This window comes from Triticum urartu, chromosome 2A (genome assembly GCF_056163025.1).
Source record: "Triticum urartu cultivar PI428250 chromosome 2A, HENAU_Tu73, whole genome shotgun sequence".
NCBI lineage: Eukaryota > Viridiplantae > Streptophyta > Magnoliopsida > Poales > Poaceae > Triticum > Triticum urartu.
This window is the reverse complement of record NC_141874.1, coordinates 705,218,429-705,235,845: the sequence shown is the minus strand read 5'-3', so window position 1 is coordinate 705,235,845 and position 17,417 is coordinate 705,218,429. Positions and strand designations below refer to the sequence as shown.

The 17,417-nt window shown below is 47.7% G+C and overlaps 4 protein-coding genes across 4 annotated transcripts; 2 read left to right on the top strand and 2 right to left on the bottom strand.

Moving 5' to 3' along the window:
- The first annotated feature begins 793 nt into the window (after nt 1-793).
- LOC125539896 (serine carboxypeptidase-like) lies at nt 794-4,271 on the top strand. The gene is made up of 9 exons (XM_048703432.2): nt 794-1,219; nt 1,327-1,498; nt 1,612-1,731; nt 2,045-2,188; nt 2,279-2,429; nt 2,611-2,699; nt 2,777-3,035; nt 3,573-3,706; nt 3,908-4,271. Exons 1-9 carry the CDS (start codon nt 852-854, stop codon nt 4,034-4,036), a joined length of 1,566 nt encoding a protein of 521 aa, XP_048559389.2. The 5' UTR covers nt 794-851; the 3' UTR covers nt 4,037-4,271.
- A 1,897-nt stretch (nt 4,272-6,168) lies between these two features.
- LOC125539895 (adenosylhomocysteinase) lies at nt 6,169-8,999 on the bottom strand. Its single transcript, XM_048703431.2, has 3 exons — nt 8,205-8,999; nt 6,676-7,212; nt 6,169-6,581 (listed from the first exon to the last, which is right to left on the bottom strand). The coding sequence occupies exons 1-3, from the start codon at nt 8,913-8,915 to the stop codon at nt 6,372-6,374; spliced, it is 1,458 nt and encodes a 485-aa protein (XP_048559388.2). The 5' UTR covers nt 8,916-8,999; the 3' UTR covers nt 6,169-6,371.
- Nucleotides 9,000-13,440: 4,441 nt separating this feature from the next.
- On the bottom strand, nt 13,441-15,457 carry LOC147986965 (F-box/LRR-repeat protein At4g14103-like). Its single transcript, XM_087545020.1, has one exon. The coding sequence runs from the start codon at nt 15,334-15,336 to the stop codon at nt 13,864-13,866; it is 1,473 nt and encodes a 490-aa protein (XP_087401146.1). The 5' UTR covers nt 15,337-15,457; the 3' UTR covers nt 13,441-13,863.
- LOC147986964 (F-box/FBD/LRR-repeat protein At1g16930-like) lies at nt 15,391-17,145 on the top strand. Its single transcript, XM_087545021.1, has one exon. It carries the CDS (start codon nt 15,511-15,513, stop codon nt 16,861-16,863), a length of 1,353 nt encoding a protein of 450 aa, XP_087401147.1. The 5' UTR covers nt 15,391-15,510; the 3' UTR covers nt 16,864-17,145.
- Nucleotides 17,146-17,417: the final 272 nt, after the last annotated feature.

Below are 17,417 nucleotides of genomic sequence, written 5' to 3'. Positions count from 1 at the left end.
AGCCAATCTGCTAATATCCTTGATTATCGATCTCAATTAATGCCGGATCTATGCAGTGTGAGATGTGTATCCATTCCATGCAGCGAAAAATCCCATTTAGTTTGGCAAGTATGAGTCGCAGCATGCAATACTCCTTCTCACAAAATTAAAAAGCATGCAACACTCCTTTAATTAGGCCCCATGCATCATGCAATACTCCGATTCAAGCTAAAAAAAGCATGCAATACTCCACTAATTAGGCACCATGCAACCAATGATTTTTTTCGTTGGATGAATCTCGTTGTCAGTTCTTCCGACGGGTCGCAGCCACTACACACCTGCCACAACATTATTGGTAATAGTCGTGGCAGTCAGAGCCGTGCCAAGGCGAGGGCCCATGGCCGGTGGAGTTCAGAAGTTCGCACAAAGACCTCTAAGATGCTAGGGCCGGCCCTGAAAAGATCTTAACACCCGTCCGGGCAGAGAAATACCGACGCCAAAGAAAAACAGCAAAGGAATCGAATACCAGTAATAAGAAAACCAAATGAAGTGAGATACTACTCAAGAAGGTGGGAGAAGCCCGTTGGCCAGAGATTCACCGGTAGCTTAGCGGAACGCTAAAAAAAAAAACTATTTTCGCAGGGGCAGAGTTGGGAACACACTATGAGATGACTGGAAGTCTAGACTCATCGAAAACTCAGGCACGTGGACGACGCACACCCTCCTGCTCGCGCGAGGTCAAAAGATGCCTTCGACTCTCGCTGCCGGTGGGCCCATCATCGTCGCAGAAACAGGCCAAAAAGATCTAGTAGCAGTATCACTCCCACATTTCCGTCAGTTCAGGTCACCGCACCGCACCACCACCGGTAGCCATGGGACCCACAGGTCAGTCTCGCACCCTCTTGCTTCTGCTCCTCGCCGCCGCCGCCGCCGCCGCGCCGGAGCACGAATCCTTGCTCCGCCTCCCCTCCTCGGCGCGCTCCCTCGCCCCGAAGACCCCCCGCTCCGCCGGCGCCGACCTCATCCGCGCCCTCAACCTCCACCCCCGCGACGCCTTCCCCCGCCGCCCCGGCGGTGTCGGCGTCGGCGGCAGCGATGCTCTCCCGGCCGGAACCCTCGTCGAGAGGCCGATCCGCCTCGCGTCTCTGGTGGCCGGGGACGACGGCGGCGGCGGCACGTCGGTGAGCAACCTCGGGCACCACGCCGGGTACTACCGCCTCCCCACCACTCACGACGCCAGGTGAGCGGAGCTCACTCCTCCCGTCTCCTCCTCTTCGTTCATGCCGCGTCTCTCGTGAGGATCCAGTTCCCGTGTCTTGACATCTGCCACTTTTGCGCACCGTGTAGGCTCTTCTACTTCTTCTTCGAATCCAGGCGGCACAAGAAGGAGGACCCCGTGGTGATCTGGCTGACGGGAGGGCCCGGCTGCAGCAGCGAGCTAGCCCTCTTCTACGAGAATGGCCCCTTCAACATAGCAGACAACATGTCGCTACTCTGGAATGAGTTTGGCTGGGATCAGGTATAATATATATACAGACAGTTTGTGTACTAATCAATCTGTGTGGTATTTTTCTTAGAGATTGCTTAGAACCTTGTATAACCTTCAATCTGTTTGGATATTGGCTGCTGCAGGAGTCCAATCTTATCTATGTTGATCAGCCAACTGGGACTGGGTTCAGCTACAGCTCTGATTCGCGGGATACCCGCCATAACGAAGCGACCGTCAGCAACGACCTATATGACTTCCTGCAGGTAATTAATTCTTGTCCCTATTGTGATAGGATGCATAAATGAAATGAAGATAAGCCCTAGTTCATTCTTACGGACTCGAAATATTATGGTATGCACTACCAGTCGGTGAGCATGTATGCATCATATATTCATATGTATGTTAATCCTTACCTTTGATGTGGGTGCTTCCTATTGTGGCGAGAAGGTTAGTTATGCAAGAGTTGAGGTGAACTAGAGTGACCTTATTTGTGAGTTGCAATCAAGATGTAAAAATGGCCTTCTGTGTTTTTTCTCATATAAGTTCCTTGCATCTTTCTGCATGCGATTTTGATAGGCCTTCTTCAAGGAGCACCCGGAGTATGTTGAAAACGATTTCTATATAACTGGGGAGTCATATGCTGGGCACTACATTCCTGCCTTTGCAACTCGGGTGTACAAGGGGAACAAGAACAATGAGGGCATTCACATCAATCTGAAGGTTTAGTCATCTCTTTCTGGATCTATCCATATTGTTCTGTGTTATAAAGGTTTTTGTCGCTTGAATCCACCCTTGCTGTTAATTTTTCAGGGTTTTGCAATTGGTAACGGACTTACAGATCCAGCGATACAGTATAAGGCATACACCGATTATGCATTGGATATGGGTTTAATCACACAGTCAGAATTTACCAAGATTAATAAAATAGTTCCTGCTTGTGAATTTGCTGTCAAGCTGTGCGGTAATTATTCCTGGACTCGTCGTTTGCTTGTGTGTAATAAATCTGTACCATTCGTCAATTGGCCTCTTGGAGACTGTCTTCATTAACATCATTGCTTTGTTGTGCCAATTTGTTCATGGAAGTAAGAAAAGGCATAAGCCCAACTCTGATATACCTCACTTGATTGTGTCTTTTGTTTCAGGTACCTCTGGCACTGTATCTTGCTTTGCTGCCTATTTTGTTTGCAATACAATATTCAGTTCCATCAGGTTGATAATCGGGAACAAAAATGTAGGGTGGAATACAAAAGTTTATTTGGTTCTTCCTCATTTTTTGAAGTTTTCTGATTGATCGCCTCATCTTTGCAGTATTATGACGTCAGGAAGCCATGCGTGGGGAGCCTATGCTATGATTTTTCTAATTTGGAGAAGTTTCTCAATCTGAAATCTGTCAGACAGAGCCTAGGCGTTGGAGACATAGAGTTCGTCTCCTGCAGCCCGACTGTCTATCAGGCTATGCTCTTAGATTGGATGAGGAACCTTGAAGTTGGGATCCCTGAACTCCTTGAGAACGACATCAAAGTGCTGATTTATGCTGGAGAGTATGATCTCATATGCAACTGGCTGGGTGAGTGTCTTACAACTTGCAACAGAAAACTCTTGAAAATTGTATGCTATAATTTGCTTCCGTTTTGTCTATACCACATATCATCTGACATTCTTCACGCTGAAAATCACATTGCTACACTTTTGTCATCTGATACTTGTGCTATGCTTCCTTACAATTGTGATTCGTGCAAGAGATCCATTAAGAATTTAATGGGCTTTAATATGCATCATACAGCTTGAATCTTGATTGGTTCTGTAGTATGGAAATCGTATTGGAAGCACGGTTTAGAAATATATGTTGTCACACATTTGAATAACGCAAGGCATAATTGACCTAGTAGAGGTCATCTATACTTGTCAAATCACAGAAAGGGATAAAATCTACCTTCATTGCTTTTCATGTTGTGTTGTACATAACGGCTAACTGTATAACAAGTGCATGAAATAAGTAGGACAATATACGGTTCAAAATAAATATGCTCCGCTATTGATTTTCTTGATTCTAGCTTTGTTTTCCTGATGGCATACATATATAATCTACTGGTGACTTGGGCAGGAAACTCAAGATGGGTAGACTCTATGGAATGGTCTGGAAAGAAAGCCTTCGTGTCCTCAGCGGAGAAACCCTTCACGGTTGATGGAAAAGAAGCCGGCGTTCTAAAAAGCCATGGCCCTTTGAGTTTCTTGAAGGTACGCAAACGCAAAGCTGACCCCCTTACCAACAGTCAGTTCTGGAACAAACAATAACCAGGCCTTTACTCAAGAGATTATCTGTCAATACAGTAGAGCAGAGTGTTATAAGGGCAAATGCCTGTTGCGTATTGTGCCGCGCTACATCAGTTTGGATTTTACTGTGAGACTAACTAGAGATGTTTTTGGCACTATGATCAGGTCCACGATTCTGGTCACATGGTACCCATGGATCAACCGAAGGCCGCCTTGGAGATGCTCAAGAGGTGGATGTCAGGAAACCTTTCAGACGCCTCCTCGAGCTCTCAGAGGCTCGACTTCGCCATATAATCCATCCTTGCGCTGGCTACTACTGTAATGTATCTGGTGTGCACGCACATGCCTTGGGATGATCTTAGGTGATGGGAAGCTCGTCGGCGACCGTGCATATGCTATTTCCCTTGTACGGTGCTCGAGGTTGATGAGCGTGTAATAAAAGGCTTTCAGAGGATTGCTGGGGCAATGCGAATGCCGAATGTATCACGAAGATTATCGCCAATGAGTGACATGTGGACTACTTTATGCATTCCCTTATGCCTCCTTTGGTTCACAAGATTCTAGAAAAGAACATACTAGAAAATTGATAGGAATGCATGTGTAAAATAGAGGGTTAGAAAAACGCAGAAATTTTGCAAAGTTGGGTGTTTGATTCATAGGAATTTGAAAAACACAGGAATCCTGATAAACAAAGTCAAACAATAAAAGGTACTCCCTCTGTTCACTTTTATAAGACCTCGAAGACATTTCAGACAATATACAAAACAGCCCATTTTAAGTTGTCTGAAATGATTTATAAAAGTGAACGGAGGGAGTATAATTAGTAATCCCTCTTGTAAGGCTAGTCATAGTGGAAGTAACTTAGATAGTAACATAACGCATTTCAAGAAACTTTTGCTTATGTGGCATGTAGTTAATAAGGAGAGAGGTGTTTAGAGTAACATAAGGCTGGTCATAGTGGGGAGTAACTTATACTCCTACTAGTGTCATGCATATGACACTAGTCTAAGTTACTACCTCTATAGTACAAAGTATCTTAGTAGTAGTGTCATAGATTGTTTCACTTACTGCCTTATAGACTTATTTTATCTCGGGAAGCGTTATGTTACACTAATATATTATGTTATTCCAAACATCTCTCTCCTCATTAAATACTTGCCACATAAGCAAAATTGTCTTGGAGTGTGTTAAGTTACTACCTAAGTTACTCCCACTATAGATAGCCTAATATGTTAATATAACATAGCACTTCCCGAGAAAGGATGAGTTTACAAGCTAATAAATGAAGCCACTTATGATACTACTACTATGTTATTTTGCACTATGAAGGTAGTAAGTTAGACTAGTGTCATATGCATGACATTAATATAAGTTACTCCCCATCATGACCAGCCTAAACTAACGTATTATACTACTCCCTCCGTTCCATAATGCAAGACATTTTTTGATTCTAGTGTAATGGCAAAAAACGTCTCTACATTATGGGACAGAGGGTCCCTCCGTTCTATAATGCAAGACATTTTTTGATTCTAGTGTAATGGCAAAAAACGTCTTACATTATGGAACAGAGGGAGTAGTGTAGGTAGCACTATGTTATTATGCCATTTAAGGATCAGTCTCATTATTCATGCACAGAAATTTGGAAAGGAGGTCCAAGCAGACTGTAAAATTCCTGTGTTTTTCTTCTGAAAAAACGGAGACCAAAGGAAAATTTTCTCCATTTTTCCTTTGCTACATTCTGTTAAACCAAAGGTTTAAAGTGTCCATTCTTTTGAACTTGTGGCACACTTTATTCAACTCAAATAACAGTTGCATCTCAACAAGTAGAGCTAGTTTGTTCAAAAAAAAAAAAAACAAGTAGAGCTAGGAGAAAACTCGGAGGTCTTCCCAAGAAATTACATAATTTGGATCATATGAAACCCTAGCTAAGCTGTGTCGCCTCTCTTGGACAATGCGCAAATGAAACCCTGGGAGCAATTTGGAAGCATCCGGATGGGCTTAATATCAGAATATCGAGACAGTCAGACTCGAAGATAATCCTTGAGCAGCCTAGCGATCAGCCGGTTCCATTCCATTCTTCAGCGCCGACACTCCCGCTGTAGGCGCATAAACACGATCTAATAATAGCGCCAACATAGAATAGCTCGCTACTTCTATTGTCCTTTACACAAAGGCTTTGAGTTCTAGCCATAGGAGACGTTTTTTGTTGTGTGTAACAATGAGCGCCTGAAAACTGGCGCACATAAACAAACGCCCAGCTATATGTAAATATTATCTGCCCTTGGAGCTCAGTAACTCACATCACACCACTCACGGACTATTCTTTTTCCGAAACGGAGGCAAAAGATTTGTCACGTCGATGGACGGAGCATCAGACATGTAGAATCAGAAGGACAAAACCGTATCCGGCAAAACACACCTCCTCATTTAAACCAAAATAATAACACTATTATTTCTGGGCAATAGCAATCCACCACACCCTCAGCGGTCTCAAACCATGACAAATCCTCCACCTAATAGACAACATGCCTAAATCTAGATAGATAATGCAAAGGAAAACAGGATAGTTCATAGGTCGCCGTGCGCCTCTCAGGCTCAGGACAGCCGCTAGTCGTGCTGGACAGACACACTAGTACCGGTATGCCGCCGGCTTGTAGGGACCATCGACTGGGATGCTAATGTACTCAGACTGGGCCTTGGTGAGCTTGGTAAGCCTGGCACCCAGCTTGCCCAGGTGGAGGGCGGCGACCTTCTCGTCCAGGTGCTTGGGGAGCACGTACACCTTCTTCTCGTACTTGCCGGTGGCCTTCTCCTTCCACAACTCCAGCTGAGCAATGACCTGCAGCAAAGCACAAAATTGGATGCTAACTCATGGTTGTCCTATCAGTTGTGAACTCAATACTAGTTGACAGTTGACTACACATTGATCATACCTGGTTAGTGAATGAGCAGGACATGACAAAGCTGGGGTGGCCAGTGGCACAGCCAAGGTTCATCAGACGCCCCTCAGCAAGAACAATGATGCCAGTGTTGGTCTCAGGGAAGACCCAGCGGTCAGTCTGAGGCTTGATGGTGATGCGCTTGACACCAGGGTAGGTCTCGAGGCCGTTCATGTCGATCTCATTGTCAAAGTGACCAATGTTGCAGACAATGGCATTGTTCTTCATCTTCCTCATGTGGTCAACCATGATGATGTCCTTGTTTCCAGTGGTGGTCACAAAGATGTCAGCATCAGAGACAACATCCTCCAAAGTGAGGATCTGGATGCCCTCCATCAGGGCCTGAAGGGCGCAGATGGGGTCGATCTCTGTCACAATCACACGGGCACCAGCCTGCTTGAGTGCGGCGGCACAGCCCTTGCCAACATCACCATAACCGCAGACCACAGCAACCTTGCCGGCAATCATAACATCAGTGGCCCTCATAAGACCATCAGGGAGCGAGTGGCGGCAACCGTAAAGGTTGTCAAACTGTTGACAAGAAACATGGTCCAGATTAGTATTTGTTAGCAAGGTGAATATGTCATGCATTCTAAATTCTGATTAAAACAGAACAAGAGTACACTGAACAAATAATTACTCAGAATAAATCACATAATCGAGCATGGCATACCGTAAAGGTTGTAAACTGAGATTAGTGTTTTTTTACAACAAATGGGTTAGTAATTGTTAGCAAGGTGAACGTGTCACTGCATTCTACCTTCTGATTAAAGCAGACCAAGAGTAAATTGATTAAACAAACAAGTAAATAGAATACATCACATAATTCAGTGTATGTCGTAGTGCTCGTGCTCAAATGATATTCTATATTCAGACCCTCCCTGGCCGTCAGATCCAGAAAACATGCAACTAATGTTATTATTAGTAGTTAGTTAACACTTAACAACCAGCCTAACAAACACTGGAAACAAAGACAAATATACAGAAGAAACATAGATTAGAGTTTACTTTTTAAAACACAAATTGTTGGCAAGGTTAACATGTCATTTCATTATACCTTTTGATTAAAACGAAACAAGAGTACATTAAACAAACTACAGAGAATAAATCACATAATTCAGTGCATGACATAGCAGTGCTTCACACTAATATGAGTGCAGCCACATAGTAAAATTTGTTACCCAGATTATTCTATACTTAGACCCTCCATCGCCGTCAGACTCAGAAAACATGTGACCATTGTTATTATCAGATTCAGACCGACGCCGGCATGTGGAGTAGTCAGTTAGTTGACAATCAGCGTAACAGACACTGCTAAACCCACAGGCGAAGATACAGATTTAGTCTAATACCCCAACGCTGCTTCACCATTAAGCCTCATCTCAACTACGCAACAACAACAAGATCTAAATACTAAAATAATCAGATCTACAACATAAACATGATGCTCAAATAAGTAGAAGCTCGCTGGCACAGAGCATCAGATCTGAAATGGAAAACGGGAACCAGGGAAGGAGGTATACCTTGCTCTTGGTGACGGAGTCGTTGACGTTGATGGCGGGGAAGAGGAGTGTGCCGGACTCCTGCATCTGGTAGAGCCTCTTGACGCCGGTGGTGGTCTCCTCGGAGACGCCGACGAGCCTCTCCTTCATCTTGCGGTACTTGCGGGCGTCGGTCTTGAGCCCGTCGCGGATGATGGTGAGCACGATCTTGAACTCGGGGTTGTCGGTGGAGTCCGGGTCGGGGACCTTGCCGGACCTCTCGAACTCCTCCTCGGCCTTGACGCCCTCGTGGATGAGCAGCGTGGCGTCGCCGCCGTCGTCGACGATGAGGTCGGGGCCGCCGCCGGCGCCCCAGTCGAGGCAGCGCTCGGTGCACCACCAGTACTCCTCGAGGGTCTCGCCCTTCCAGGCGAAGACGGCGGCCGAGTCGCGGGCGATGGCGGCGGCGGCGTGGTCCTGCGTGGAGAAGATGTTGCAGGAGCACCAGCGGACCTCGGCGCCGAGCGCGGTGAGGGTCTCGATGAGCACGGCGGTCTGGATGGTCATGTGGAGGGAGCCGGAGATCCGGGCGCCCTTGAAGGGCTGCGAGGGCCCGAACTCGGCGCGGCAGGCCATGAGGCCCGGCATCTCGACCTCGGCGAGCTCGAGCTCGAGGCGGCCGAAGTCGGCCTGGGAGAGGTCCTTGACCTTGTACTCCCGGCCGGACGCGGTCTTCTCCACGGAGAGCGCCATGGAGGAGAGGAGGTTGGTGGATTGGATCTGCCGAGGAGGGAGAGGAGTGGTGGGAGGAGGCGGCGATGGGAGAGGGTTTGGGGTGAGGAGGGTTTTATGGGGAGCGGCGATGTGTGGAAATGGGCTAGGCCAATCCAGGCCGTTCGATTGTGTATCAACGGTCAGCGCCACGCCTCACGAAACCACCGGATGATTTGTCAGAACAACCCTGGCGGCTGGCAAAATTACGAATCGAAACATTTTATTCCCCTCCGTGGTTTATTGATCCCCTCTTAGTTAAACCTACAATCAAAATTACTATAATAATACTACAGAATTAATACTTTTTGGAGACAAAAATACCAATTTCTTTCAGAACTTTGTTGAACGCAGGAAGAGAAATATGATAAAGAAACTAAGGACTCCTCTGATTCAAAGAATTTTCATTGGAATTTCCACGGATTAGAGTCCTTAGGATCTTTTTTTTTTCAAATTAGTTGTTTGATTCATATATTGATCGAATAGAAATTTTTTCTATGGATTTCTCCGTACTATTTTTTATAGGTTGTTTAGCATCCAAGCAAACCTCTTTGAAAGAATTCTTTGTTTTTCCTATAATGCAATCAAGCAATCAAAGATCTTTTAGGATTGAGATGACTATGACATTGCAATCCTAATTTTTTTTCCAATTCCCATGATTTTAGAATACCGCGTATCAAAGAGTCCCTAAAGGATGATCAAGGCATTTGGCATGATGGTTTGCCATTTTTAAATCCTTTCATCTCAGATTAATTTGCAGTTCTGTTCACTATCGAAGTAGTTGAACCAAATTCGGATGTGCTGAACAAAGTCATACTGCATGTATCAGAAGCTATGCATAATTCTTTGACACAACCATATACAACAGAGGTGGTTAAGAAAGCCCTATTTTGCATCAGGGGTCGAGAGGCCCCCAGGACCGATGGTATGCATGCGGTGTTTTTCGAAAAAATGTTGGCACATTTTTCAGATATAAGCTTACATTTGAGGGGTGGAATGACACCATCATATTTTTTCGGCTGGTGGGGGTAGGGTTTCGGTTGGGATCTCTCTCTTTCAGATCTGAGAGGGAGGGAACTGGGTGGTGAGGTGACAGTTGGGGTTGGGAGGAGCGGAAATTGAGAAGGATTTTAGGGTTTAGGCTAGATTAGAAAGGTGAGTGTTGCTTAAATAGGTAGGGGTGATAGGGAGGGGTTTGGGCTGGTTTAGGAGGCTCTTGGACTTACAGAAAAGAAGGAAGTGGTTGGCCCGACTGCAAGTTTTATTTAGCAAATCATTTATTATATAGATCGCCTATTATTGTCTCATATTCAAACGTTCGGGTAACCAGCGGACTCCGAATCGGACAAATTTTGACATACAACTTTGATAATATAACAAGACCACGCAAACTTCTGACTCCGAGCAGAAGGTGAAGGAACATGAGGGGCTACCATTCACCTTCCGGAGGAACGACAAAATATAATAGGACTAAAGGTTTAACAAAACACCTAGATAATCCGGTACGAAGGCAGCGTGTTGCCGATGCAATGTTGATGATATCATGATGATGCACTAATAATAATAATAATAATAATAATAATAATAATAATATGATTACTCTGGGCTGTTAGAAGAGTGTTGCACATGAAATTATCTTTTATTTGCAAAACCAGTACTATGTTTTTCTAATAGACATCAACTATAATCATAGGTCTAAGAGGAACATTACTCCTATAAAGGATGGCAGAGCACCCGCCTCCTGATGGGCGCGAATGCCCCCCTGCGTCGCCTGTTCCCTGGTCGCATTGCCCCGAGGGCCTTAGGGTCTCTCTGCATCGTCCGATCTGTCCAAACGACACACACCTTGCCGACCCGCCTCGGCGGTCCATGAAAGATGGACCGCGGGCGCGCGCTGGGCCATCATCATGCGATGGCTTCGACGCGTGCCCACCAAAGCCCTCTCTTGCACCCCCAACCCCCCCGCGCGCTAGGGATAAGCCGGACACGAGACAAGAAGCCAGGGCGGAGAGTGGCGGCAAGGAAGGAGAAGTTGTTGCGAATGGTGCCAGCAGTTTGACGTGATTTGGCTGCTGCTAATGCTTGTGCTATTATTGCTCGGCAGAGGAGAAAGAGAAAGGATAGATAGATGTCAGAAGAGGAAAAGAGGGAGATGCGCTTTGAATTCTGATTTTCGAGGCGTCATCATTTCATTTTCCAGGACGTGCGTATAATATTTTTCCATCGACAAACATGACACAGCGAACATTAGTAGGTTTGCTAAGGACATGTGTGTGTTCGCTCGTCGATCGATCCTCTTGCCACGCTCCCGTCGGCCCGACACTACCGCTTTCTTTGTAATCTACACCTAATAATAAAGGGAAGAGTGCTTCTGACCATTCGTCCAAAAAATGACCTCGAAGTTGCTATGAATTACCCGCTATCCCACCCATAAGTGAAGAAAATGATTCCGTTTTTCTTTCCAAAGTCGTGTCGTGCTCAGTTGTTTTATAGAGATGATACCTAACATATATCACAGACACATAGGCAGCATAGTGGCTATAGCCCGTCTCTCCAACCCCGAAGACCAGATTTTGAACCCCAGGTTCCACAGTTTTCTCACTCATTTTTTCTCATGCACCTCCTCTTCATGGGCCAGCGTGTGGGGCATGGCACCTTTTTTTATTTCCTTTTTTTGTCTTTTCTTTTCTCATTTCTATTTTTGTTTCTTTCTTCTTTAAATTAATTTGAGATTTAAAAATTCCATAAAGTTGTGAGTTTTGAAAAAAATGTTTGAAAAACATAAAATTTTAGTGGTTTCAAAAAAATGTTGGTGATTTTACAAATCTGTTCAAAAATTATAAAAAGATCACAATTGAAAAAAATGTCGGGAAATAAAATCATGTTCATGATTTTGAAAAAATGATCGTGCATTCAAAACATATTAGCGAATTTTAAAAAATGTCCATGAAATTTTAAAAAATACTACAAAAAATTCAACCTTTTTGCAAATTTCAATTTTTCCTCAATTTTAAAAAATTTATCGATTCAAAAAATGTTTGCTTAGTCAAAAAATGTTCATGAATTCAAAAACTATTCATGTATTTCAGAAAATGTTCGTCTAAACAAAGAAAATGTTGGTGAATTTTAAAAAAATGTTTGCCGATTCAAAAACTCTTCGCCCATTTAAAAGTCTTTTATGTTTAGAATTTGACTAGTTTTTGAAAAGTCTTGATATGTCTAGGCATTGGGAGTAGTTCGTGGTGGATGAGATTTATTTTTAAAGTTTTAAACATGGGCGCGTCTAGCCGGCGCCCAGCCGCCTAGTATGGTTAGCGAGCGGCCGGTTATTTAAGGAATTTTTTTGTCCCCTTTTCTAATAAAAAAAGCTTTCTCATCTAATCCATTTCTCCGCGATGTATTAAATAGCAACACAGCCATATCTTTCGGTGTATGCACTTTGTTCTTCTATGCATTTATTTGTGGTTTTAAAAATTTAAAATGGCATAACTTTTAATCCGCACATCGGAATTGCGATCTGTTTTCACCGTTGGAATCTTCACGACATGCTCTTCAAAACTAGATCCCGCATGGGTAATGTTTTGACGAACTAGTCTACTTGTCAACTAAACATCAATATGTGTGCAACTATACTACATGTCGCGCCAACTGAGCATATGTGTGCCAATATTCTTTCTGTCAACTAAACATTAATGTGTGTGCAACTAGACTACATTCCCGCGCCAACTGAGCATATGTGTGTGCCAATAGTCCTGCCAACTAAACATCAATGTGTGTGCAAATAGACTACATTCCCGCGCCAACTGAGCATATGTGTGTGCCAATAGTCCTGCCAACTAAATATTAATGTGTGTGCAACTATACTACATTGCCGCGTCAATTGCGCATATGTGTGTGCAATTAGTGTCCTGCCAACTAAACATCAATATATGTGCAATTAGACTAAATTACAAGCCAACTGAGCATGTGTGTGTGCAACTAGTCCTTCTGGCAGCTAAACATCAATGTGCGTGCAACTAGACTACATTATAAGCCAACTAAAAAAAATGTGTGTACAACTAGACAAGCCAACTGATTTTAAAAAAAGTTGCATCATGTAGTACTAAAGTTGCACAATGTAGTACTTTAGTTGCACCATATAGCATCAAAGTTGGCATCAAAAAAATTTCGTCAAAACATATCCATGCGGGATCTACTTTCAAAGATCTCGTCGCGATGAATCCAACGGTGAAAAGGAAACTGAATTCCAACGTGTGGTTTAAAAGATACGGCTTTAAAAAAATTTGAAACCCCGAAATAAAAGTACGTGGATCTATTTTCTCTATTTGATGGGATTAGTGTGAACACATTTAATGCGAGCATCAACATGAGGAGGGGGGGTGGATCTATTTTCTCTATTTGATGGGACTAGTGTGAACACATTTAATGCGAGCATCAACATGGGGAGGGAGGCAAGGAGCAGGGGTAGCGCAGCGGCGAGCCTCCGACCAGGTGGCACCTGCCCCACACGCGAGCGAGATCGAGCGGCCTGGAGCCGGCCGCTCGGTTCGTAAGCACTTTTTAGATTTCAGGTTTAAACATTCTCTTGTGCTATACAATGACAAGTGTGTAATGCAGTGGTAAGCTCATTGCCTTAGGATTTATCATGTCGAAAATGCATTGCAATCATGTGGACATCACGTCCATCATCACAGGGTCGGAAGAAAGATAAATGACAACATGGTGAGCCATTGTGTTAAAATAGAGGACGCTCATGTATCGGGCTATTGAGTCACGTACGGGCATATTTGCTAGTGTATATTGTATCGGGTAAAACTCACGTCACAACCGAACCTGTTTTTATTAAACACAAGCTATTTCTCGGCAACACATAACGTGGGCATGGGACTAGAGCGCAATTATTCCATGGAAGCTAACCTAAACCGATCGATCAAAGGAAAACCTTCTCGACGTGGCCGGCCACCATCCAGCCTTCGATCTCCTTCTTGAGCCGATACTGCAACGCGAACGGCCCCTTGACGAACACGACGCACATCCTCTCAAGAACCAGCGCGTTCCGGAACAAGAGCCTGGCCATCATCCTCTGCAGCGCATCACCCTGGTAGTGGACCATGTTGATCTCCTTCACCCGGCTCCGCAAGCACGGCACCGCGAAGCTCGACTCGTCGGGGGCCGCGAGCCCTTCGGGAACCGCAGCGAACTCCATGAGCAGCGTGAGGATCTCCAGGTTGGGCGCCTGCTCCAGGATCCGGCGCATCACGCCGGGGATCAGAAGGGCACCTTGCAGCGCCAGCCGCGTCAGGCTGGAGAAGGAGGGGAAGCCCTCGAAGCAGCTGTAGGGCAAGTGTTGGTGGTGAAGGTGCAGGTGCCTCGCGGCAGAGATCTTCTCCATGAAGATTATGAACCTGTCGCGCTCTGATTCGGAGGCCGGTGCTTGGCAGAAGTTGACAGTGCAGGATGGTATCCCTGCTGCGCCGTGCAGGGAGAGGAGCGACTCTGCGGGCGCCGCGCCGGAGTAGTCCAGCGACCTCAGCTCCGACGCGTCGATGTGGACGGTCCTCAGGTTGTGGCAGCAGCCGATGGCGAGCCGGCGGAGGCGCTTGTCGAGGACGGAGACGGTGGTGAGGCGGTCGATGGACTGCAGCGTCAGGTCGACGAGGCGGGGGCAGCTCGAGATGAGCCGCCGGACGCTTCTCCCGCCGTCGCGCCGCGGGGCCGTGATGCTCAGCGTCTCGAGGAACGGCAGCTCGACGGTCCTCGGCAGCTTCATCCGGCAGTTGCTGATGCGCAGCGTCCGTATGGCCGTGCACGAGAAGAGCCCTCGTGGGAGGACGTACGACCACGCTCTCCATTTCCTCCGTTCCTCCTCGGCGTCCGAGTTGTCGGTGCCACTGTCATCCTCTTCTTCTTCCTCTCCTCCGTAGTCATGAACCTTGCGGCGGCGCTGGCAGATCCGGCCGAGCCAGAAGCAGAGGTCGAGGTGGAGCTCGTGATGGCGGTTGGTCCGCAGCACGTAGGTGAGCCACTGGTCGACGTGCACGGCGTTCCAGTGGTGGCAGTTGTCGAAGGCGAAGCGGAAGCTGCGCAGCGGCACGTGGGTGCCGGCGGTGCGGCGGCGGCAGAGGAGCGCGGAGCAGACGTCGTCGAGGATCACGCCGCTGCAGCTCTTCCTCTCCTCGGCCTCGAAGTAGAAGGTGTCCCAGTCCTTGGCCCTCTCGCCCTCGCGCTCCTCGAACGAGATGGCGTGGACGTTGCAGAAGATGTTGCGCCACCGGCGGGACAGCCCCGCCGCGCAGCCGGCCTCCTTGGTGGGGAGGTAGGAGAGGATGTTCCCGAGCAAGAAGTCCGGGAGGTCGCTCAGGCGATCCCTCGGCGCGCGCGCCGCCGGCGACGGCGATGCCATGGCTCGATCGATCGCCCGGCTGTTCTGGTTTGGATCCGATCTGGCAATTGAGCCGTCGATCTGTGACTATATATATATATATACAGATGGGTAAAAGGCTACCGACTAAACGAGCGCGTAATTTGCGGGTTCCGTTGGAACCGACTTAAGAATCGTAAATAGGCAGGCATCGAGATGGCATCCGATGATCTGATCACGGCGTCGGAGATGGCATCGGGAGGAGACCGGCTGAGCGCTCTCCCCGACGATGCGCTCGTGCGCGTCCTCTCCCACCTCGTGACCGACGAGGCCGTGCGCACCAGCGCGCTCTCCAGCCGGTGGCGCTACGTCCACGAGGGCGTCCCCGTCGTCGACCTCGTCGACACCAAGACAGGCGGGCGGGCCGACCTCAAGGTCTGCTTCGACCACCAGGTGGCGTGCGCGATCCTCGGCAAGGGGGTGGAGACCCCGATCCGCGTCCTCCGTCTCAGCGGCGTCCTCCACGTTCCGTACGACCTGCTCGACCAGCAGATCGCCACCGCCGTCGCCTCCGGCGTCGAGGACCTCGACATCGATCTCAGGTACGATGAGGCCGCCCCGGGCCCGCTCTGCCCGTTCCGCGGATCACCGGACCGAGACGATTCCTCGATGTACACCGTGACGCCGCGCCAAACCTTCGGCTGCCGCACGCTCCGCCGCCTGCGCCTGTCGTGCTGGGCGCTCGACCTGCCGGGCGGCGTGGACATGGCGTCGCTGGAGACTCTCCACCTCGACAGGGTCACGGCCCGGGATGGGCTGCTGCAGCTGCTGCTCTCGAGCTGCCTGCGCCTCGCCGACCTGACGCTGGAGGAGTGCCCGAGTGTCAAGGAGATCGCGGTGACCAGCCCGTGCCTGCGTAGCTTCGCCATGATCTGCTGCCACAATGCCACCGCCGTCGAGCTGCGTACCACCTGCCTCCGGTCGCTGCACTACAAAGGCGGCCTTCCTCCTCGCGGGTCGTCGTTCATCGTGGTCGCGGACTACACGGCCGTCGCGGCGGTGAGGATTGAAATCTGCCAAGGCATCTGTCACGAAGAATCACCGGAAGTTGCTCCGGTCATGGCCCTCATCGGCCGGCGCGGAAAGCTGGCGCGTCTTGACCTCTGCCTGCGCCTTTCAGTGGCCTACTACAGCAGCGTGCTCTCATGCGTCCTGCTTGAGCTGCGCCACCTCAGGCAGCTGACCCTCGAGGGCTGCCTGGTCACCGACGACGCGGCCCCGTCGGTCGCCGTCTTGCTTCGCAACACCGAGGACCTGGAAGTGTTGTCGCTGCTACCTCGGGGTCCAGAGCTTCCAAAGGAAGGGACCCCCTCGCATGACGAATCAAATGCTAAGCCACAGCAGACAGGACCGCGGCGACGGCGGCGGCACCGTCGTCAACTGCGTGTCAGGCTCCAGAGGGCTGCTTGGTCATCGATGAGGGCCTGGAAGTATTGTCGCTTTTACCTCGGGTCCAGTCGGAGAAAGCACGCCGGCGCAGTCCGTCGACGGCGTCGTCGACAATTATAGGCGTTAGTCTAGTGGCCGGATGCCTGAGAGATTGTAAACTACCAAGGACTGCCACTTGAAAAGATGCTTTGCAAGGTTTCTGCTTTCTAGGCTGCGGCGTTGGAGGTCTTGAATTCATAGCTGATTCGTTGGAATCCAATCTGTGCGCATGTTGATGCTTAGTGGGATGTTAGCCTCATCTATTTTTGAGCTTTTGTCTGAATGATAGCCAAATCTTTTTTGAGGCCTTGTGCTAGGGTTTCTTAGATTGCATGTGTAGTGTTTGGTGGTAGACTTTGTTAGCCTTACATTGTTAGGGTTTTCTGAACTTTCTTTCTTTCATGTTCCAATCCGCCTCTGTTATGTGGAGGATATTGATTCATGCACTTATAGGTCCTATACTGCAGTTTTTAGGATTTGGAGTGCCTTTTTAGTTATATATTGTTGTTGCATATGTGTTTTAAGGGATTTTTTTAATGAAAAGATGATTCCTTTTTTCTGTTTACAGTGTGTGTACAATCATTGATAGTTATATGAAGTAGGGTAGGTTTTAGTTGAGCGTATAAGGTTTGATC